General features: G+C 35.1%; 4 protein-coding genes across 5 annotated transcripts in view; 3 read left to right on the top strand and 1 right to left on the bottom strand.

The window, feature by feature from the left end:
- Positions 1 to 8458, top strand: part of N (neurogenic locus Notch protein) — a 235274-nt gene extending 226816 nt beyond the window's left edge. For both annotated transcript variants that reach the window (XM_089642870.1, XM_089642869.1), the window contains exons 31-33: positions 88 to 228; positions 1107 to 1223; positions 1805 to 8458. In XM_089642870.1, the coding sequence (XP_089498996.1) occupies positions 88 to 228; positions 1107 to 1223; positions 1805 to 2001 (455 nt within the window). In that variant the 3' untranslated portion in view covers positions 2002 to 8458. The remainder of the gene's footprint in view (positions 1 to 87; positions 229 to 1106; positions 1224 to 1804) is intronic.
- An 828-nt stretch (positions 8459 to 9286) lies between these two features.
- On the bottom strand, positions 9287 to 11037 carry LOC149414867 (uncharacterized). The gene has a single exon (XM_089643110.1). The coding sequence runs from the start codon at positions 10873 to 10875 to the stop codon at positions 9388 to 9390; it is 1488 nt and encodes a 495-aa protein (XP_089499236.1). The 5' UTR covers positions 10876 to 11037; the 3' UTR covers positions 9287 to 9387.
- Positions 11038 to 11230: 193 nt separating this feature from the next.
- On the top strand, positions 11231 to 13138 carry LOC149414866 (uncharacterized). The gene has a single exon (XM_089643218.1). It carries the CDS (start codon positions 11421 to 11423, stop codon positions 12933 to 12935), a length of 1515 nt encoding a protein of 504 aa, XP_089499344.1. The 5' UTR covers positions 11231 to 11420; the 3' UTR covers positions 12936 to 13138.
- A 4804-nt stretch (positions 13139 to 17942) lies between these two features.
- LOC149414865 (uncharacterized) lies at positions 17943 to 19716 on the top strand. Its single transcript, XM_089643215.1, has one exon. The coding sequence runs from the start codon at positions 18079 to 18081 to the stop codon at positions 19636 to 19638; it is 1560 nt and encodes a 519-aa protein (XP_089499341.1). The 5' UTR covers positions 17943 to 18078; the 3' UTR covers positions 19639 to 19716.
- Positions 19717 to 23231: the final 3515 nt, after the last annotated feature.

The following is a 23231-nucleotide window of genomic DNA, read 5'->3' as shown; positions in this document are numbered from 1 at the left end:
AATGAAAATTTATCACTGGCTCAACGATTGGGATCAGTTCAGGACTCTTCATTCCAAATGTTAACATTGTTATATTACGTGTTGCAGGATCTCCGTCGCCCGGCAAGTCGCGGCCATCGCTGCCCACGAGTCCGGCGCACATGGCGGCCCTCAGGGCTGCCGCACAGCAGCGTCTGCCGCCTGCACCACCCCCGCAGCTGCAGCAGCCCAACTACCAGTTCACCAGAGGTAACAACAACTTAATCAACCTAACCCCCTCCCTAATCAATTCTATGGGCTTTATGTATACATCAAAACCTCAAATGTTCATCGAAAAATGGTAATAATTTTAAACATTCCCAGCTAAATGAAGTGCAAATCACATTATTACAACAAGAGTCAATAAAGTCGAAGAGATTCAAGCAATTTTGTAAAGTTCTGGAGACTATAGATAAATATTTCCAGCATCTTGCCACTACAATGGATATTATACAAGGTTTCCGGAAACCGTAGTTTAGTACAACGAAACTGGTGAAGATCTGCGTCTAAAGAGAACCCAAAAAAACTTTTTTTTTTCGATCCTTCGACTGAAAAATATAGAAGAATGCTTTCAATTGGTTTTTTTTTATTTTTTCTTTTTTTCGGCAACTAAAATACTTTTTAAGCCATGTCTTTAAAACTTCTGATATTAAACCCCTAGCGACAGATTTTTTCAAATTTAACCTACAAAAATTCCAGCTTTGGACTTGGTTTACTCGAAAACGAAAGCTCAAATCAAAAAAAGTTATACCACGTCGACTTCAAATGTGATGAAGATTCACCAGTTTCCTGCTTAAACTACTAGTTTACGGACACTGTGTAAAGTCAACACATTCGCACAAGGTTAAGTTGGTCTTTGGATAGGAATATGGAATGTTTCAGGGTTTGTTAGTAGACAGTGATTGTTATTGCCAAGAGCAACGATTCTACATTTATAATTTTGAAAAGAAATTTGATGTCATTTTTGTCACAATGTTTTTATGTAATTTAAAATATTCTAGGTATTTCTTATAATCAGTACGCAGAGTAGAAAATTTGGTTAATATAAGATTACGTAATGTAAATGTTGCATTGTTATCTTGTTGCAGACTACACCTCGGGCATGGGGCAGAATAACGGCATGGCGCAATTCACGCAACAGCCCATGGGGGGCATGGCGGGGCAGCCACCACAGCACAATTACACCATCACTGGCGTCATGTCGGGTTAGTTTATCCATCCATTCTTTATTCCATTCTTATACCACTCTTATTCATCCGTGGCCTACATTACCAAGGTACATTACAAATCCATAGGTCATGGATAAAATTTGATTTATATAATAAAAAAATTATGTTTTCGCATTTAATTCATTTAAAATAATATATAGTATGCTTACGGCACTTTCCAGAGTGGTCAATACTCTCAGTATTGCCCTTGTTAAAGACCACCATTCAGAATTGAAACATTGCTTGAAATGGATTTAGCAGTATTTTGATGACCATATTTGAATAGCCAGATAGTTCAAGCCTTCCTCTACCCCTCTTCTCCTACCCTTCAGTTACACAACACACCCCATTTGGGGATGTCATAGTCCCACTGGTTCCTGAAAGTGAGGATAAGTTCGACTCTTGTGTGATATTCACATTTAAAAAAATGAAAGATTAAAAAATGAAAGATAAAAAAAAAGATAAAAAAAGAACATAAGAAAAAAGATAAAAAAAAGAAAGATAAAAAAAGAATAATAAAAAAAAGAAAGATAAAAAAAATAAAGGTAAAATAATATGACTATGCAATTTTTTTTCAGGTTTATACGGAGCCTGGCCCATGTCGGACACGTTCCCCACTCCGTCCCCCGAGTCCCCGGGGCCCTGGAGCTCCCCAAGCCCCCAGACCCCCCTCACGCAGTCGCCCCACTCCGACTGGTCCGAACCCGCGCACACACTGTCTCCCTCAGACCTGCACCAGACCAACAAGGGGGCCACAGAAGCCATCTACATCTAGGCACCGGAAGCTAAATCAGAATTATGACACTTTTAAAGATTCCATGTATGTTGGCATCAGAATTATGACAATTTAAAAGATTCCATGTTGTTGCCATCAGAAAATGACAGTTTTAAAGATTCCATATATGTTGGCATGAGAGTTATTAAAAAGATTGGATGTATGTTGGCATTAGAGTTATTCATTTTAAAACATTCCACGTATGTTGGCATCAGAATAACGATTCCTATGTATATTGGCAACAAAATCATGACAGCTTAAAATATTCCATGTTTGTTGGCATCAGAATTATGACAATTTAAAAGATTCCATGTTGTTGCCATCAGAAAATGACAGTTTTAAAGATTCCATATATGTTGGCATGAGAGTTATTAAAAAGATTGGATGTATGTTGGCATTAGAGTTATTCATTTTAAAACATTCCACGTATGTTGGCATCAGAATAACGATTCCTATGTATATTGGCAACAAAATCATGACAGCTTAAAATATTCCATGTTTGTTGGCATCAGAATTATGACAGTTTTTCCATGTACATATATGTTTGCATCCAGAATTATTGACAATGAGATTTCATGAATGTCAGCATCAGAATCAACAGTGTTAATTCCATTTAATGTCGGCATAAGGATGACTTTACCTTTCTAACGCTAGAAAAGAATGATATCATTTTTTAAGAAAAATGCTCTAATATTGGAATCAGAACCATGACTAATTTTTATTTTGTCGTCGTTCTAATCAGAATTACACTATATTTTACGTCAACATTCTAATGTTGGAATCAGATGATATTTTCAAAAGATTAACATTCTAATGTTGTATTCAGAATGAAGTACAACTTTATAATGATGAAATCAGAACATCCATAATATTACATTTGAAAAATGACATAGTTTAATAGAACTGCTTTGCAAGACATAGCAAGCAACGTGCGTGTTGCGTTTGAATTCTGAAGAGTGATATTTCATAATATATTATTTTATTCATTGATATAAAATACACTAGACGAGCCCACCCAGATGTAATTGAATGCAATTACATACGTAATTAGTTGTTTTCGTTCATTGATGTCGCATTATGAACACCCTTGCATTTCTACAACAGCTTAGAATCAACTCTGTAGTGCTTTTGGAGCCAAAGTCTGGCATTTAAACTAACCAGATTTTACTTGTGTATTGTATATCACTGATTTTTATCACTTAGTTATTTTTTATTGATACATGGTCTCAAATCTATTCTCTTTGTAAAATATTCCATTTTAATTTTTTAAGTAATTAATAAGGATCTAATTCACATATTTTTTTTATATTTCTGTAACCCACTATCATTATTATATCTGAACAAATTTGTAAATTGAACCTTTTTAGTGTAATTTTTTAATGTTTTATTTAAGATATGAAATTGTGCGTTGTGAATTTTTTTTATTGGTAAGAAATTTTTCATATTGATCAAAATTAACTATGAATTGACCCTGATTTTTCGTATTTATTAGTTTCGTGACCATAAAAACCACAATCAAATGTGTAAATGCAAAGTTAATCTGCATTGAATGTCACATTGTAATGATATATTGGTATGCCAAGCAAAACTCTCCTAACCTAACTAAGATTATTATATTTATAACTACCTCAGCCCAGGCCAGGACACTGAAATAAGTTGGCCTGCTATTATAAAGCAGAATCTTGTACACCGTGTCCGGAAACTCGTGGTGTGTACGGGAAACTTTTTTGATTTGAGCTTTTATTAAGTAATTTTTTTTTGTTCAAATTTGAAATAAATCATTCCCTAGGGAGTCAATATCAACAGTTGTGAAAATGCCACGAAGCGTAGACCTGCCTCAAAAATGTTTTCTTTAACCCTTTTTTCGAACCGTTTCTCGTATACAGCAGGCCAACTTATTTCAGTGTTCTGGCCTGGGTTGAGGAGGCTTTGATTTTATGTACCATGCTCTAAATTTTGCGTAATTGTCAGACGGTGGTAGGTACGAAGCTAATAAGACCCTAAATGTGACAATAATAACTTTTGAGCTGAACAAATAATATAATTTCCGCATAAAGTAAATACGTAATAAGAGAATTATAATGTCAACAAAAGACATTCTGTGCTTCCTAAATGTTAATATTGATTAGGAAATATTGTTTAAAGAAGTTAATATTCTCATTTTTATATCATTATTATAGGGTAATTAATTCATGTTGTTTAAGTTAGAAAATATGTGAAATGTATAAAATTGCCAGAGTATCAACATTGTGTATGTGAAACCCGACAAATTAATCCACTTTTTTCACAATTCATGTACATCGCTCTCTCACTAACATAAACTACTATAATCCGCCATTATTTTTATCACATAGTTGAAAGCACAAAATCAGGCTCTGTAATTTGCCGGTATTATCATGTAAAAGTAGTGGAACCCCGCAATGCTTCGCTATTACTAATGTGTCTCTCGGGCGTCTCCAACTTGTTCCACCATTCACTATTGTATACCACAATGTTACTGTTAAAAAACTACATAACATGGACTCTTTCTGAATTCTACTCCGTATCTCATTCCGTTGCAGAGATATTGCGTTAAGTATTCCTCGGACGTCCCCACTTCTTCACCATTCAAACAACTCTTAAACACTCCTGGCACTAATAAGAACAAACTTTGAAATTTTCATTGAAATCAGTTGACTACTTTCGAGTTTTGCGAGACTGAATTTTTATTATTATTATGTGCAGAGCAGGCAGCATTCTGCTGATGCGCTCATATCTGATTTCTAGGTTTGAACCAAGTCCTTTCTTCTCTCCAAATGTGAATCCAATAGAGCTTTGAATTGATTTATATTTGTTGCATCGATGACATGTTGTGGGAGTTTGTTCCAAGCATCCACTACTCTATTTGCAAGGAAGTGTTTTCTAGGATTAGATGCAAAAGGCGTTTTGGTAATTTTTTTTGAGTGTCCACGGAGATTTATATTTTTATTAGTAGTGAAGATTTCTTGGATGCTAGGGAAACTGTAATGTCCAGATAAAATTTTGAAAGTCTCGATCAAGTCACCCCTTTCTCTTCTTTCTTGTAAGGTTGGTAATCTTAGTTCCTTGAGTCTATCTTCGTATCGTAGATCTTTCAGAGCTCTTGGTATTTTAGTGAAACGTCTCTGTACTCTCTCTAACAGATTTATATCCTTTGCGAAGTAAAGACTCCATATTTGGAAAGCATTTTATATATATAGATTCAGTAGTCTGCATAGACTGGAGCTTTAAGCTGTCTACACTGGCGACTTGGGTTATCTTACTCTTAAACAATCCATTACTATACCGCCGACTAGATTACTGGAGTTGAAAATTTTACCAGACACGAGGGTTCATTATTAATTGAATATTTCAGTTAGTTCTCTGTGTATTCTAAAAACTGCCGGATGTGTTTCTGTTTATTTCGTTCTTCCACGTTTTTTGTTTCAATAAGATCGTTAGTGGTGTAATTTTTAGCATATTTTGTGTGTACCCACTGTAATCCGCCCTGTAATGATTAGTGAGAGAGTTCTGTATTACGTATCGTGAAAAATGTATTCCATTTTGAGTTGAAAATAGCCGACCTAACAAACTGTTTATAACCATTATGCCATTTCACTACAGGGATAGAATGCCACACCTATCTGTCCTTACACACTCTTGGCTTTCATCTCCAATTTTAAATGGTCTCATTTCACCTTCTTCCCCTTGTGGTATTGGGGTCAGTAGCAGGCCCAGCCTCTGGAGTTGCTTCTCGCAACTTAATCTTACATATTCATCTTCTACAACCATTTTCAAGAATACATGTGATTCATTTGATAATGCCATATATTTCAACAAATATTCCCCTGGCACTCCTCTTTCTTATCCATTTGCTCTATATTCTCTAACCAATCAGAGTAAAAGATAAGTATATTTGCGGCTTTCAGTATCGCCCTGGTAAAAGACCACCATTCAGAGTCGAAACATTGCTTGAAATGGCTTTAGTCATATTTGGTGACCTGATCTGAATAGCCAGGTACTTCCCCACCTTCCTTTTCCCCATATCCTCCTCCTCCCTCACAATATACCCCAATCTCAATTGGGGATGCCATAGTCTCACTGGATCAATTGGGACTCTTGCACTGTACTCACATTAAAAAAAGACTCAGTTTCACCCTGGTGAAAGCCCACCACTCAAAACATTGCTTGAAATGGCTTTAGCTGAGTTTGGTGACTAGATCTGTCTCCAACCTTTGTTTTCGCGATCTCCTTCCCTTCCTCACTACCTTTAGCCTCACAACATATCCCGATTAGGGATGCCATTGTCCCGATGGAAAAACACTCTTTAATAACATAAAATTACTATCCTTTTTTTCAGCCAGTAATTCTGGTACAGTAGAAACCTGGCCCTGGCCAGTAATATTTGTGCACAGTGTGATTAAAATATATAAAATTCAGTTATCTTCTATTAGTCTTGTTTTTCATTATAAAAACATCTACTATCTCCTCAAAAACATGGCAGAATGTTAAAAATTTAAATGTAATAAAATACCTAAATATTTGGTGCGTATAACATATCCTCCATTAGAAGAATATGGTACAAATTAAATTAATGGGCATCTCAACTTTCTAAATGTTTGGTATATATCCCACTTGTAAATATATTCTAGGCTAGTATATTGTGATAGCATTAATATATGTATTAGTTTATTCTTAATTTAAACTTCTTCTTGTTCACTCTTTCGTAATGGTACTTGTAACAGACAAACTGAAAAGTAATTAAAAATAAGTGACTGATGACCATTAGGTAATATAAGTTACTAAGCATTCCCTCAATCTTACAACCTAATTCTCATTCTAACTTAATTTGTCATAAATTTAAACTATATATGAGTAGGATTCCATTAACCACTCGAGCGATAGCATATTAAAAATACCCGTCACGGGACTCCTGGCAGATTGATTTTTATTGAAGGTAGTGAAAATGAAAGTAAACAAGTATATTATTACAAATTAAAAATTCATTATCATTTAGAATAGATACAATTTTAACTCGAATAGAATCAAATATACCGCACAAAGTTTTGGCGGAAAGAAGCGTCGTCCCGTCTTGCAACGCTTTCTATGCAAGAGTCAGTTTTACCCTCCTAGGCGCGCCATAAGACATTTGAAACATTAGAAATTTTCGAATGTTCGGTTTTGGATTTGGCCGTGCTCTTACCATATAAACTGGTTTAAAGCCAATGAATCCACTTATATTTCACTGATTATCCTATATTTTTACGTTTTAAAAAAAAAATCGAAAAATAATTCTGTATATTAGTTACCGAAATAGCCCTAACTTGTACTTATTTAGTGCAATTTTGATTATTATTTTTTATGTTTGTTGTCCTATGGTCTATTGGAGATGTCTATAGTTAAAAGCATTAAAAAAATTTCAAAACCTAATTTAAAATGGCGCAGACTACACGATACAAAACATTATCTAGAACATCCCACGAGAGGAACATTAGTGACATCTTCTGGTATTTTATATAAGCTCAATCAAGCTAGCCACTAAACATATTACCCGATTGCGGAAAGTTCAAAATAAATGGAAATTGCATTTTTTTAAATCTTTATTTAAGTCTTATTTCTGCGGTAACATCAAATAATAAAGGTTGTAAGTAGGGACTTGCTGTGTTAAAATGCTAAACATGTTATTCCTCAAAAACTCTGATCATTATAATATAAATTTTCAAATAAATTTGTATTTTTCATGAATATAGTTTATTTTTTACTTTTATAGAAAACATTAGTGTGCAGTTATTTTTTTAAAAATTTATTGCTATCGTGCGCTTAACTGAATTTATTTTTTTAGTGTTTTTAATTTGATTTTATTTATTTAATCATTTGATCTGATTTTAAAATTGCTTTTTATTCAATTGCTTAATCTCTAGAAATCTTGCTGCTAAAAAATTAAGAGTTTTTAATGTAAAATCAAAATTTTATGGAGCTAAATATGACAATTTTTATAACGTAACTTACAAAATTTTAGTAAAAAAAAAATTTCACAAAACTTTTATTTGTATTTTCATTTGTTGCCAAGTATGGTGAAAAACAAATTTATTATATAAGCATATATTATATGACTTTATGATCTTGCATTTTTAAAATAAGGTTAAGAAATTTGAAATATAAATTTGCAAAATGTTGTGTAATGTAATTCAGAACATTATTATTTGATGTAATTTGTTCTGCAAGTAAGTATGCTTTATTTTAATTATTTGTCACTTTTGGATGTTGTAAAATAGCTCAACCTATATTTTATGTTGAATCCTTTTTTTTAGTTTGTAATTAATTTAGGCTCTAGATTACGTGTAACTTAAGAATATTTCCTTTTAACAATAAGTATTATGTTTATTAATTCGTATAGTTAAAATAGAAACAGTTTTTAAATGAATATTGTTTATTATATTATTGATGAGTAATATGAAAATTAAAATAAAGTACTCTTAATTTTAAATTGACTTTTATTTTTATTAAAAGTGGACTACGATCTGGCTAGTTGTTAACTGTTGGAAATAACGCCAACGGCATCTATCATTGGCCATTTTTAACTCTTGAATATGACTGTTGGAAACGCCAATGCCTGCTATCGTTGGTGATTGTCAAATAAGACCAACGGTTACTATCATTGGCGATTTTCAACTGTTGAATATAACTGGAATAATATAATTGGAAATAATGCTAAAGGATTGTCAACTGTTGAATATGGCTGTTGGAAATAACGCCAATGGAAGCTATCGCTGGCGTTATTTCGGAAACAGTTGACAAATGCCAACGATATCTGCCTTGCAAATAATGCCAACGGTCACTTACACTGGCAATTTTCAACTGTTGAATATAATTGAAATAACGAAATAACACCAACAGCAGCTATCATAGGCGATTTTCAGCTGCTGAATATAACTGTCGGAATTAACGCCAACAGCAGCTATCGTTAGCTATTGTCAACTGTTGAATATAACTGTTGGAAATAACGCCAACCGTAGCTATGGTTGGCGATTGTCAATTGTTGAATATAACTGCACTCCACAAAGCATCCTCGAAGACAACACAGGTCGTGAGAGAAATTATTTTCCACAGGGCCTCCTTTGTGGAGTTATAGTCCATTTCAAAAACCATTTTCACTAATTTGATTTGGGTTTTTGATTTTATACACTATTTTTAGTATCCAATATGTCCAAGTTTATGTCACCACAGTACAAAGGAAGGAATACGAAGGAAAATATTACAATCCCAATTTCTATCTATGTATTATGATTATTCCTGGTAACTTCAACCAAAAGTAAAAACAAATTTACTTAGTAAAGAGCTTTATTTAAAAAATATATACATTTGCAATTATTTATCGATAAATGATGACTATTTAATAACTCTCCGATCCGTGGTATCGTTTATCTTATATTGAATGCCGTGGGAATATAGCATGTGTTTATTGACGCCCGTGCTACGAGAAAACTTGATCTGACAGACGGGACAAGAATAGTTCTTCTCCTTGGTGTGTTTCCTCGTGTGCAGCTTCAGTTCGACTCTCGTGTAACAAGACAGTTCGCACAGATCACATTTAAACAGTCTCTGGCCGGTGTGTCGCAGCAAGTGAGTCTCCAGACTCTTTTTCACGTTGCAACGATACTCGCAAATATTACACTGAAACCGTTTCTCGTCGCTGTGCTTTTTACCGTGGCTTATTAATTCAACGCGCGTCACAAATGTAGAGCCGCAAATCTCGCAGCTAAAGTTTTTAATATTGTTATGTCTGTTCATGTGGTCTTCGAGAGTGGTCTGCGATCGTAGACCCTTGTTGCATATCTTGCAGGTGAACTTTTTAATGTTGTTGTGCACGTTTTTGTGATTCTCGTAGATGAACTTGTGTTTGAATTGTTTGCCGCACTCGGCGCACGTGTAGTACATTTTGTCGCTGTGGGACTTCTTGTGAACGTAAAGCGAGCTGGGTTGCGCGAAGCAGCGCTCGCACTGGTCGCACTTGTACGGTTTCACTCCCGTGTGAATAGACATGTGATAAGAAAGGGTGTAACTGCGAGGGGTTGAATACGGACACTCAGTGCATTTGTACATTTTGACTGTTTTCTCGCTGGCCAGGTCTCGGTGCATACTCGCCAAGTGCTTTTCTAAAGAATACTTAGTGCTGAGCAGTTTGCTACATAAATTGCATGAGAACTTCTTCGATTTCACTTTGCTATTGTGGTCTAACAATGATAAAGAAGAGTCGTTTGATTCTGAGACAGCATCAATATTTCCATATGTATTAATATCTGCTTCATCTTTTGTTACCAAATGTTCCAGTAATTTTGAATTTTTAAATGTTTTCTTCAAAGATTTTTTGGCGGATTTATTTTTTTTAGAAACATATTTCTTTTTAACTTTTTTCACAAGTTTGTCTTCAATAGGTAATTCCAAGCGGGGTTCTTTATTTGTAGACTGGTCCGATTCACTGTCTATGGGTCTATCATCCTCGAGTTTAATCCATGCGTCAGTTGTAGGAGCTTCCTCTTTGACGCTATCCGACGAGGCGGTGAAAAGAGCTATTTCATCACGTTCTAAAAGTAACTTCCTCATGAGGGAATCGCTGTACTCGCACCTCGCTCTGAAGCTATCGGCTATCTTCAGCTCCCCGCAGCAAATCTCACAAATGACCTGCGGGAAGTCATCCAGTTTCTGTATGGTGACTCGACTGCACCTCATCACTATTTCAACTAGTAAATTGGAGTCCAATATATCGAATAGCGAGATTGACGTATCCTTGCTTTCTTGCAAACATATCCTACACATGGAATTCAATTCATTCGTCTTATTGATGAGTATATTTTGAATTTCTAGCTCGGTTTTCATTTTGAACGCGTTGGGCCGTATTTTGGTTATATCGACTCGTCTTATAGTAAGCCAGATATACCAGGTAAATAAAATGTATAGCAGAATTCTCGTTATGAACAGAATAAATTGCTTTTTATACAAAAAATATTTTACAAAAATAATTGACAGCTACCATCTGTCAAGTGTTGTCCATAGAAAATAATATTGCATTAGAATGTTTGTTTTTGTTGACTAAAGATACAAAATTTTTAGCCACACCAAGCTCTTGTTGATTTCCTATGAAATCGGTGATATAAGGTTTGTTTTCATATGCTAGAATTCATTTTACAGTCCCTCGTAACATTTGACAGATAAAAGCAATAGCAAAGAAAGATCAAGTGTCAAAGAGTTCTATGACACTGACAGCTATGTATTTTAAAAGTAAATAAAAATATTTTTATTGTATACCCTGCCCTAAATATATTATCAAGAGTGTTTTGACTGTATTTTATTACGCCTAATTTCTTTTGAAGTCTTCAGTTTATAATATCGTATAAAAGTGTTGTTTTTATACAATCAGAAACATGAAAACTGAACTGGAAATAACCAATATTCTTTTCAATAAATTGGACAATTTGGGTTCTCTGTGTCGCGTATGTTTATCAGAGGCAACTGAATGTTCCGTGTCCTTATTTGGGGAACATGAGAGTGTTCCGGTTTGGGAGAAGGTGATGCTGTGTGCGCGGGTGCAGATTCTGCCCCTGGACGGGCTGCCCACCAGTGTCTGTGCGCGCTGCTTCGGAGACCTTCAGGCGGCCGACACTTTCAGACTTAAATGTGAATTCTCCGATTCATTGTTGAGAAAATTGTGCATGAAAAAGGAGCAGAATGCGGTTCCCGGCAATTCAGAAACATTAACTCGCCCCCCTTCAGCGGATTCTATCAAGACCGAAACTTTAGAAATTGAAGAATGGATCAAAATCGAGGATGATCACTCCCCCCGGCGTATAGAGAGCCAGGGCAGCCCCTCGAGTGATAGGGGAAAATACAATGTTACAAAAAACCTTTTAAAAACCCTTAAAAAATTCTCTAAAAAGGAAAGAAAAAAACGTAAATCTTCCCGCAGACTAAAAGATTTCGAGATGGATCAGGAGGAAGATTCATTTTTGGATTTGGAAAGAGATTCCATTTCTCCAAATGAATGTCTCAGCATGACCAAAAGCCAGAAAAACCAAGACTTGAAGACGGAAAATCCCGGCAAAGCCTCTTGCCACGTTTGTAACAAAGTTCTCTGCAATAAATATTCACTCGAAAAACATATAGCCAATATGCACAGTGAAGAAAAGAAAAGGAGAATGATATCGGGATACAGAGGAGCGGATAAACGCTTCCACTGCCCCGAATGCACCTTCTCCGCTCTCCGCAAGTTCAAACTGCTCAATCACCTCCGCGTTCATACTGGTGAGAAGCCCTTCCACTGTGAGGTGTGCGGAAACAACTTCTCTCAAAAAACAAACCTCAAGATGCACATGCGGACGCACAGCGACCGGAAAGAGTTCATTTGCGACACATGCGGGAAACAATTCAGACACAAGCAGAACTACAAACGCCACCAAAACGTGCACGACAACATCAAGGACTTTACGTGCGGTATTTGCAACAAGTCTCTCAAATCCCCCGAAACCCTGAAGAGTCACATGGATCGTCACTACAACATAAAGAATTACAGCTGCGAGACTTGCGGAATGATGTTCGTTACCCGTGTAGAACTGTGCAACCATTCCAAGAAGCACAGCTCTGAAAAAAGCTTTCAATGTGATGTGTGCGAATTTCGTACGCGGATGAAGAAAAACCTCGTAAAGCATATTCAGCGACACATCGGTTTGCGACCGTTCAAATGCGAATTGTGCGACAACTCTTTCTTCTGTGCGGAGAAGTTACGCTTCCACATGAGGAGACACACCAAAGAAAAGAATTATTCCTGTCCCGTTTGTCAGATGAAATTTGCACACAGTTCCAGTGTTAATAAACACATGTCTAGGATACACGGTATTTCATATAAAGTTAACGATACAATCGACAGAAGGATTATCAAATGAAATGTATACATCTGTTGGGATTGAATTGGACCGATTTTTGTTTATATTTGTGTCAATTTAATTATCTATCGGACAAATAATAATTTCTCGTTATTATTATTACGTAAGGATTTATTGTAAATATTATATTAATTTGATGCACCTACTTTTGCTGGCTCTCTATATTCTTCATTACAATCAACTTTTGTTAGAATTATTTTTATTCAATGCATTTAAAACTATTATTTCTTTTATAATAAATACAAGTTTTATAAAATTAATTTATTGAAGTTATTGACTTATAAACCTCTTTGTAATATTGTTAATTATTGAAAACTAGCTAACGTGTACCTGGTATTACTCGACTTTTCTCTACTAAATGACTGTGAAAACCCTATCAAAATCGTACCGTAGTTTAGAAGAACTAACCGGACAAACACACAGACAGACACAACGAAAATAGAATAAGACACCGTAGGTAAAAAGATAACGGTGGCAACTGATCCCCCAGTCCAGTGATAAGCAACTCTCGGCCCGCGAGCCAATTTCATGCGGCCCACTTGGCTAAATAAAATATAGAAAAAACTGTAGTAAAATAATTTAAACGGTTTCTGTTCTGTTTTGCACGAGGTTTTAGCGGAAAACTTAAGTCTTTCTCCAGAGAAAGATTTTTTCGTGCATACACGCAAGAACATTCTTAAAAAAACAGTATTTTCACCATTTGTTTTTAAACTAGAAAAATATTACGATAATCAAGGTATTCTTATATTGATAAATAAACTTTCTACAATGATTTAAAATGTCTCATTTTCGATTTGCCACCAAAATGACATGTTCGTTTTATTTGTGGATTCGGCGGCGTTGATGGCACGCCGGGAGACATTGGTGACAATCGTCTTACCACTCTTACCAACCAGTGGCGGTTTCTATTTCATAATGACGTTGTAGCTAGTTGGAACCGTTTCTGGTTTCCGGTTTCTTAAATCAATAATTATGAATAAAAATTACTAATTTTAAGTACAATTATAACATTTTTTGCACACATTTTTTACATATTCATAGTTTGTGAAAATACCCCTTTGTAGAAACAATTTCACCTTCGCAGCGCACCGTTTGTTTTTTTTTTTAAATCTGTGTTTGATGCATTTGATAAAATTTGGTTTCCGTTTGATAAAATATCAGAGGCTTTCTCGACAAAAGTTTGTTTAGCTTTTAACTTTTTAAACTAAAAAAGAACATTTATTGGTTTGACCAAGTTTTTGTTATTATTAATTAACTAGCTGTACCCTGCCACGCTTTGCTGTGGCTCAGTCTGTGTGTGCAGATAGAGAAACATTAGCGCGTTTTGCTATTATGTCCAACAGACGGCGCTGTTTTTAAAAAAGAGTATGTTTTATACCTGTCATAGGTGACATCTATATAACATAGGTATATAAAAAATGTGAGAGATGTGTGTAGGGAGATTAGTGGGTTAAAGTGTAGAATGTATAGGTGTAGTAATTATATTTGTTTTCTGTTTATTTGATATTTATTTATTTATTTGCAAAAACAGTACAAAAACCAATACATTGCAAAAGCGGTAAACAAATTATGGAAGAAAATTTTATACATAAGTATACAGTTAAAACATATGCAAAAGCGGTAAACAAAATATGGAAAAAAAATTATACATAATTATACAGTTAAAACAAATACAATATTTCGCGCTTAAAGTCGTTGTAGGACATATGGAAAATATCCAAGTTAGCTGGAAGGGAGTTAATTAACCTAGTGAGTCTTCCCAGGGGCATCACCATTGGTAAGTTAGTTCTGGACCTGGGAAGAATTAAAAGCCTGTGTTGGCGGCCTCTCGTGAAATTATCCGGGACATAAAGTCCTATTTTTGATAGAATGTCTGGAATTGATAGTAAACCATTCAGAAGCTTGTAAGCCATCAACAATAATGCGACGTCCCGTCTGGAACTAAGGCTGCAGATATTCAGCATTCCCGAGATAAATGCTGTTGGAAACAGCCATGGGTAAAAACCAAACTCTCATATAGAGGTATCGTAAAATTTTTTTTTGTATTTTCTCGACCATTAGAACGTAGACAGTGTCCTCTGGCCCCCATACCTGAGATCCACTCTCGAGAATGCTACGCACTAAGCTAAAGTAAAGCAGCCTAATGACTGCAAGGTTTGTCAGTTCCTTTGAATTGTGTATGACAAAACCTAACATTCTTGTAGCTGATTTACAGATATTTTCAATGTGAGCGTGAAATGTTAAGCGAGCGTCATACACAATTCCTAAGTCCTTATAAGTCACCGTATGCTTCAGTGATTTATCTTTCATTTTGTAATTAAAATATACGATCTTTTGTGACCTCGTAAAACACATAACTGAGCATTTTTGGAAGTTGAAACCGAGTTTGCTGTCAATACTCCAGTCAATAATTGCATTTATATCTTCCTGGAGCCTTTTACAGTCTTTTAATGATCTTATTCTTAAGAACAGTTTAATATCATCTGCAAAAAGTAAAAAACGGACGAATTTGATTTTTCCCTGAATATTATTTATAAAAATTAGAAACAATAAGGGTCCTAAATTGGAACCCTGCGGCACATCAGAGTTTGCAGGATACGCCTTAGAGTTAAAACCACCATAGGAAACGAATTGTTCCCTTTCTTTTAAATAGTTAGCAAAGAGTTTTATTAAGTTTTCGGAAAAACCAATTTCTTCAAGCCTACTTAAGAGCACTAAGTGATCAACCTTATCGAAAGCTTTCGCAAAGTCATGGTATGACGTGTCAACTTGCTCATTATTATCGAGCGCTCTCGCCACGTAATCAGTATATGCCATCAAGTTTGTAGTGGTTGATCGGCCAAGTCGAAATCCGTGTTGTTGTTGAAATGTATTGCAGATGTTAGGATCCATAGTCGAGTTATTTGTGTTTTGAAAGTACCTATGGAGTGGGGTTTCTTTTTTAACTTATTATTGTCTCACAAAATTTAGATAAAAATGCAAATAATAAACTATGTTATGTTTCTAGTAAATTCTTAATACAAAACGTTTGCTCATGTATAACAAAGATAAACATTGTAAAAAATACATGTGTTTGAACGAAATAAACAATATGACTGGGCGGAGTTTAGTTGGCGGCAGCACTGACTTCATAATTTGGCTGTTTGAAAGCCCAAACCTCTACTATGCCGGCCTTGCATTTTTTTCAAAAATAAGTAATTTTTGTGTATTTACAAATGAAATGTTACTCCTTAGTTTTTACTAGTATTTGCCGAGTAATTAAAATACTTTCTCATCACGAACGAAGGCATTTTAGCACTTTTTTAAGGTAATTTACTTAGACGTAGCATGCGACTTTATACGACGCCTTACAGTTTAGTACTTAGTACTAAAACTACGAAATCAAAAGCACTACAATTGACATGCTTTTTGCTTGCCACTTTGAGATATCTACAGTGCATTATGCCATCAAGTTTGTAGTGGTTGATCGGCCAAGTCGAAATCCGTGTTGTTGTTGAAATGTATTGCAGATGTTAGGATCCATAGTCGAGTTATTTGTGTTTTGAAAGTACCTATGGAGTGGGGTTTCTTTTTTAACTTATTATTGTCTCACAAAATTTAGATAAAAATGCAAATAATAAACTATGTTATGTTTCTAGTAAATTCTTAATACAAAACGTTTGCTCATGTATAACAAAGATAAACATTGTAAAAAATACATGTGTTTGAACGAAATAAACAATATGACTGGGCGGAGTTTAGTTGGCGGCAGCACTGACTTCATAATTTGGCTGTTTGAAAGCCCAAACCTCTACTATGCCGGCCTTGCATTTTTTTCAAAAATAAGTAATTTTTGTGTATTTACAAATGAAATGTTACTCCTTAGTTTTTACTAGTATTTGCCGAGTAATTAAAATACTTTCTCATCACGAACGAAGGCATTTTAGCACTTTTTTAAGGTAATTTACTTAGACGTAGCATGCGACTTTATACGACGCCTTACAGTTTAGTACTTAGTACTAAAACTACGAAATCAAAAGCACTACAATTGACATGCTTTTTGCTTGCCACTTTGAGATATCTACAGTGCATCTATATATTTGTAATGTCATTGTTTACAACAATTATATTTCATTAAAAATAAAATAAAATCAACATCATACCGTTGGTAATAACAATAACTAATAACAAAATACTGTAGAATAGTTATAATACCTTCAACTTCTGACATTTCCCATACAATTTCCTTTCATGCATTTGAATGGATTTTATGTATGATTATGCCATGCTACACTAGCGCCTCTAGTGGCCAGAGTTGCCAGCCAATACAAGTAAATACTGCCAATATTTTACTAGAGTTGGACGTATTATTAATATTCCAAGGTATTCGGTAAGACTAGAGGATCTGGGTTCGAGTCCCAGTCCCCCGTTATCTTTTTATTTTCATTGTAATATTCGTTTTCATTGAGGATTGTTAATATTATTTTCAATGATTATAAGTTTTATACGTTTTTGTTTAGTATTATCATTATATGGATTGAGAGGACCAGAGGACGGTTGAGGGAGATATTTTGCCCACTTCGGTAGGATTCTCTCGACCCATCGCTTTGCACTGCAGTGGGAGGGATGGACTCATATGTCCGTGTCACTCCTCGACGCACTGACCCCCAAATTCCTGTCCACCCCTCATACGTTTTTCTTTCCCAGAACTTCCCCTCCGTCCTTTCCCTTAATATACCCTCCACACAGGATCCCCGAAGACGACATAAGGAAATTATTTTCCTGTATGGCGTTAACGTAAAAAAAATATAAACAAAGATTAAATGGTATACTTTCTATACAAACCACATTGTACACATCTGGCCTGATGATGGACACTGCATGGCTGTCTGAAACGTTGGGTCTAGGAAAAAGAAGCGTAAATATTCCATCATAAGTTACTCTTCTCTATTTTTAAATAATTTTCTCAGATGTGTACAGTCTATTTCTGTACGATTATCTATGGTATTAGTAAATTTTTGACAGATATTGTTTGACAGCTGGACTTCGGAGATTTTTGTTTTTGAATAATGTTATACGAGTTTGTCAAAGATAGAAACATAAAAACAATGTTTATAATTCTTTGAAATGTACAGCTTATTTTGCCTTCATCATAACAACGAAAATGAGTACGGAATTTGATATTTCGATTGAAAAGTATGAAAAGCTGAATCAGTTGTGCCGGATCTGTCTGACAGAGAACGTCGAGCGCTCAAAATGTCTTTTCGAGATGCACGAGATCACCTCCATTGCGGATATCGTGATGCAGTGCTCCAAGGCGCAGATGCATTGTGGCGACGGCTTCCCTGACATAATCTGCGAGCAATGCATTGAGGACCTGGAGGTAGCCAATAGCTTTAGAGTCAAGAGCGAACGTTCCGATGCTTTTCTCAGGAAGTTCTTCATCAATGGTGTTCTTACTGAACCCTCGGGCCCAGTTGAACTACCCATAGATAAACCCGAGGAAGTTAAGGATGAAGGACAAGTTTTAGGAGATCTGTTGATTAAAGCTGAACAGGAGAATAGTCTGAATTGTGACGATGGGTATGATGATCCTTTGGTCAGAAACTCTTCACCCGATAGCACAGAGGAGTCCAAATTTAAAGTCTTTAAGAAAAAGCACATCAAAAAGAAAATATCTTCTTTACAAACTAAAATAAAAACTACAAAACTATTAAATAAACCCAAGAAAAAGGATTCTGATGATGCTAAACCTACCGTGTTAAATATTCCCCCGAGAGGTGAAGTTGATGACAATCTCCTTGCCAATGAATGCGTAGAGTCCTTAGAAAAACTATTAGAAACTAAAGTGTTGACAAAACAAAAGAATGCTAAATCTAAAACGTTTGAGTGTCACATATGTGGAAGACCGTTGCGCAGTAAAAAATCTTTAGAAAACCATCTGCACTGCATTCACACTGAGGCAAAGAAAATACGCATGGGGACCATCACTGGGTACGGAGTCAACAAAACGTACCATTGCTCCGAATGTCCATACACAACGCATCGACGTCAGACGCTTCAATATCATACGCGCGTACACACCGGCGAGCGTCCGTACCATTGTGACGTGTGCACGTCGAGTTTCAGCCAACCCGGCTCCCTGGAATCACATAAAAGGGGCCACTCCGACAAGATGTACTACACGTGCCCCGAGTGCGGCAAACAATTCAAACTGAAGCAGCGCTACGAACGCCACAAGAGAGTCCACAGCACTCTGCTCCTCTACACCTGCAGCATCTGCGACAAAGGTCTCAAAACCAAAGAAAGCCTCTCCAAACATCTGAACCGGCATATGAACATCCGCAACTACAACTGTGAGCAGTGCGGATCTCGCTTCGTGACCCTGGAAGAGCTGATCAACCATTCCGGGATGCATTCGGAAACCAAAAAGTTTCAATGCCAATTTTGTGAATTCAAAACTCGACGAAAAAAGGCGCTGGTCGGTCACTTACTGCGACACACTAAAGAGAGAAATTTCAAATGTGATCTTTGCGACTATACGGCGTACGACACGCACTCCATCACCAGGCACATGACCAAACATACACGAGAGAAGAAGTTCTCCTGTCCAGTTTGCCATATGAAGATGATACACAGCTCCAGCGTCAACAAACACATGTTACGGTTGCACGGCATTCACTACAAGCACAGCGACCACGCCGATCGAAGGAAAGTCAAATAGTTTCTCAGTGCTTAACTTAACTTAAAATAGTTATAACTTGTAAGGCCATAAGTTATTAGTTTCTTCCTGTGAATTAAATTATATGCAAAGAATTATAGCATAGAAAACAAGAATATAGTATTATTTTTACATTAAAATTTTTTTTAAAGCACGGACAAAGTTCATTTGATGTATTTTCATAAAAATAAATAAAAATGTGGAGATCCGAAAAGAATGCATAGCTGATTTAAGCATAATGGATTAGATAAAGAAAGGGACGCGTAGATGATTTGGGCATGTAGAACGGATGAACGAAGAAAGGCATGTAAGGAGAATATATGATGCAGAAGTGAATGGTAGAAGAATTCGGAGACGCCAGAGAAAGACATGGCTTGATGCATGATCAAAAGGAATGAAAGGTATATCAACAATCTAGTATGAATATTTTATGAAATAAAAGATGTGGTACTTTATTTATTTGTGTTGTAAATTATGAAATATTGGCCATTAAAGAAATCAATTTTTCATAATTTTAGACGCAACTTTGACATTTTTTTGTGAGTTAATCATAATTATTAAAAAATAATTTTGCCCAACCTACAGTGTAAATATGATGAAATTTAAAACATTGTAAAAAAGACGTTTTTTGGGTGAAAATTTTAATTTTATATATGACAAATTTGTGTTCCAACATAAATCTAATTTAAATTTAAGCCCATCAAAATGCTTTTTTAATAATTTATATTTCTCTAGCTGACGTGTATACGGCGTTTCTCGACTTTTCTCCGCTTTCCATAAATATAATATCCTATAAATGTATACATATAAACCTTCCGGAAGAAATTTTCTAAATAATAGTGAAAACCCTATCAAACTCAGTTTAGAAGAACTACGCGCACAAACAGACACACACGGATAGTGAATTTGTTTTATACTATTTATAGATATTGTCACGATTACGAATTTACTAAAAGTTTATCAGGAAACAGCCTGTAATCCCGTTTTTAGTTCATTATGATCTGGGATGTTCCCAAACGTTACAGTCTATTCGCGAACATTTCGTAATGTTCCAGGATGTTCTGGAATGTTCTAGAAATTTCTAGAGGTCGAAACTTCCAGCCCTTATATCTTTAAAAGCACGCCCTTCAGGTAAAAACGCGATCCTTCTTAATGGATGGGGGATAGAGAGCTACCACACCATATAACTCCCTTGATCGTACCGGGACTTGTTTCTGAGTTTTAGCGGCACACACATTATACACTTACTTTTATAATGTAATATTAATTATATTTTCATAGTAGGTAGGGCAAAATAATTACCATTATCTCACAAATAATTGCCAAATCTGGTTCTAAAATTTCGATTTCTTTAATGGCTGTATTTAATAATTTGAAACACAAATAAATAAAGTAGCACTTATCTGTCTGTACTAGATATTTGCTGAACCTTTTGATTAAAAAAATATTATTAATAAGTATTTTAACCTCAAATTCAAATTTTGTATGACAAAGGCCCTGCAGCTGTTCCTCTTTACACACCTTGGGCGGGAAGTGTAGTTCTACCTTTTACGCCTGTCCTACTTGAATGGCGGGAAAGCCATTGCTGTATAATAATTTTATATGAATATTATATACCAAACTCTTTGTAAGAAAAAAAAAACTACATTGAACCCGTAGAATGGGTAATAAATCCTTACATTTATGGCACTGGAGATGCGAAAATGGTTTATTTTTCATAATGATTTCTGCTAAAGTGAAAATCAATTTTTTTGAAAATCACCAATTATGTTAACTTTTGTTTGTGGAATCGAATTACAAAGTAAGCTTTAATTTTAGACGATACTTTTATAATTGAGGTGTGATGAGTACTATGTAAAATTTTTTTTTTAAATATTATGTATAACCAGTGGAATCCGCAATGCTTTGCTATTGCTAATGTCCTTCTCGGGCGTCTCCTACTTCTTTTACCATTAACTACTGTATACCACAAAGTTACTGTTACAAAACTACATTACATCCACTTTAATACGACTCCACATCTCATTCCGGTGCAGAGATATTACTTTAAGTATTCTTCGGGCGTCATCCACTTCTTCACCATTCAACACTCCTGGCACTAATAAGAACAAATTGTAAGATTAATCTTATGGGATAAATCTTACGAGATGAATCTTCTGAGATGAATCCAGTGAGACAAATCTTGTAAGATGAATCTTCTGAGATGAATCTTGTGAGATAAATCTTGTGAGATGAATCTTCTGAGATGAATCTTCTGAGATGAATTTTCTGAGATGAATCTTGTGAGATGAATCTTGTGAGTGGAATCTTGTGAGATGAATCTTGTGAGATGAATCTTGTGAGAAGAATCTTGTGAGATGAATCTTGTGAGTTGAATCTTGTGAGATGAATCTTGTGAGATGAATATTGTGTGATGAATTTTCTGAGATGAATCTTGTGAGATAAATCTTGTGAGATGAATCTTCTGAGATTAATTTTCTGAGATGAATCTTGTGATATGAATCATCTGAGATGAATCTTGTGAAATGAATCCTCTAAGATAAATCTTGTGCGATGAATATTGTGAGATCAATCTTGTGAGATTAATCTTCTGAGATAAATCTATGTATATATATTTATTTAATCTATTTACGATTAATTTTCTGATACTAAGATTCTGAGACGAATCTTGAGATGATTCATAAAGATAACAGCCAGTTAAAATGTGCAGTGAGAAATTTTTATTATTTTATTTATAAAATACATGATAATACATTAAAACCTTTATTTATATATGATACATTAAATCACCATACTAGGCGACTGCCAGTTTCATGGTCAACTGCCTTTTTTATGGTAATAATGATAATGTTATTCGAAGGAAATAGGGTCTGAACTAGTATGGTAGAGATGAGTCCCGGAAAGGCGTCCTGGGTTGAAATCTAGATGCGACTGTTTCTTTTTCTGATTTTTGCATTTCAAATTTTGGTTTAAAAATCGCTTACATTGTCTTCAATAATTAAATAATAAATCGCTCGTCTGTGGGCGCCCTGGGCCTTCAAGAAGTTATTGACTTTAAAATTTTACAATGCTTATATTACGTTTACCGAAGTAATTATTTTCTAAAGGTCAACTTGTCTGCAGGAAGTCGAAAATTCTGAATAACTAATGTATTTACCCAAAGTCTATGGATTGTTTATTTTGAGAAGTAAAACCAGATTTTCAAAGGTTTCAGTTAGCTATGAAACTTTATACGACTTTCAACAAAAAGACTTAGATAAAAGTGATATGAAATCAGAAAAGATCTCCGGCTGAATTGGGTTTAAATATCCGATATAAATACATATTTAAAAAATGTAGTGTGTCACAATTTGCACATGATAGCTGTTTGGTTTTGAAATGAGAAAATGCTTAGAAAATTGAAATTTGTGCAAATTCGAGTGCATCTGTTTTCAAAACAGATGAAGAATTGGGACTAGATTGGAAGCAAGTTGTTTGTTTACATAATCTCGTTGAAAAGTAAAAAAGAAGAAAATTGACTATTTATATCTTTTGAACTCATTCACTTTGTTGTGACGATAATTACCTCTAGATATAGCGGTGAAACTCACTATATT

This window comes from Hesperophylax consimilis, chromosome 19 (assembly GCF_061612785.1).
Source record: "Hesperophylax consimilis isolate HC1 chromosome 19, BYU_Hcon_1.0, whole genome shotgun sequence".
In the NCBI taxonomy this organism is placed as follows: domain Eukaryota; kingdom Metazoa; phylum Arthropoda; class Insecta; order Trichoptera; family Limnephilidae; genus Hesperophylax; species Hesperophylax consimilis.
Note: the sequence above shows the minus strand (reverse complement) of the source record. Positions and strands in the feature narration are given on the sequence as shown.

Coding starts and splice junctions, on each gene's coding strand:
- LOC149414867 (XM_089643110.1), bottom strand. CDS start 10,875: ATGAAAACCGAGCTAGAAATTCAAAATATACTCATCAATAAGACGAAT.
- LOC149414866 (XM_089643218.1), top strand. CDS start 11,421: ATGAAAACTGAACTGGAAATAACCAATATTCTTTTCAATAAATTGGAC.
- LOC149414865 (XM_089643215.1), top strand. CDS start 18,079: ATGAGTACGGAATTTGATATTTCGATTGAAAAGTATGAAAAGCTGAAT.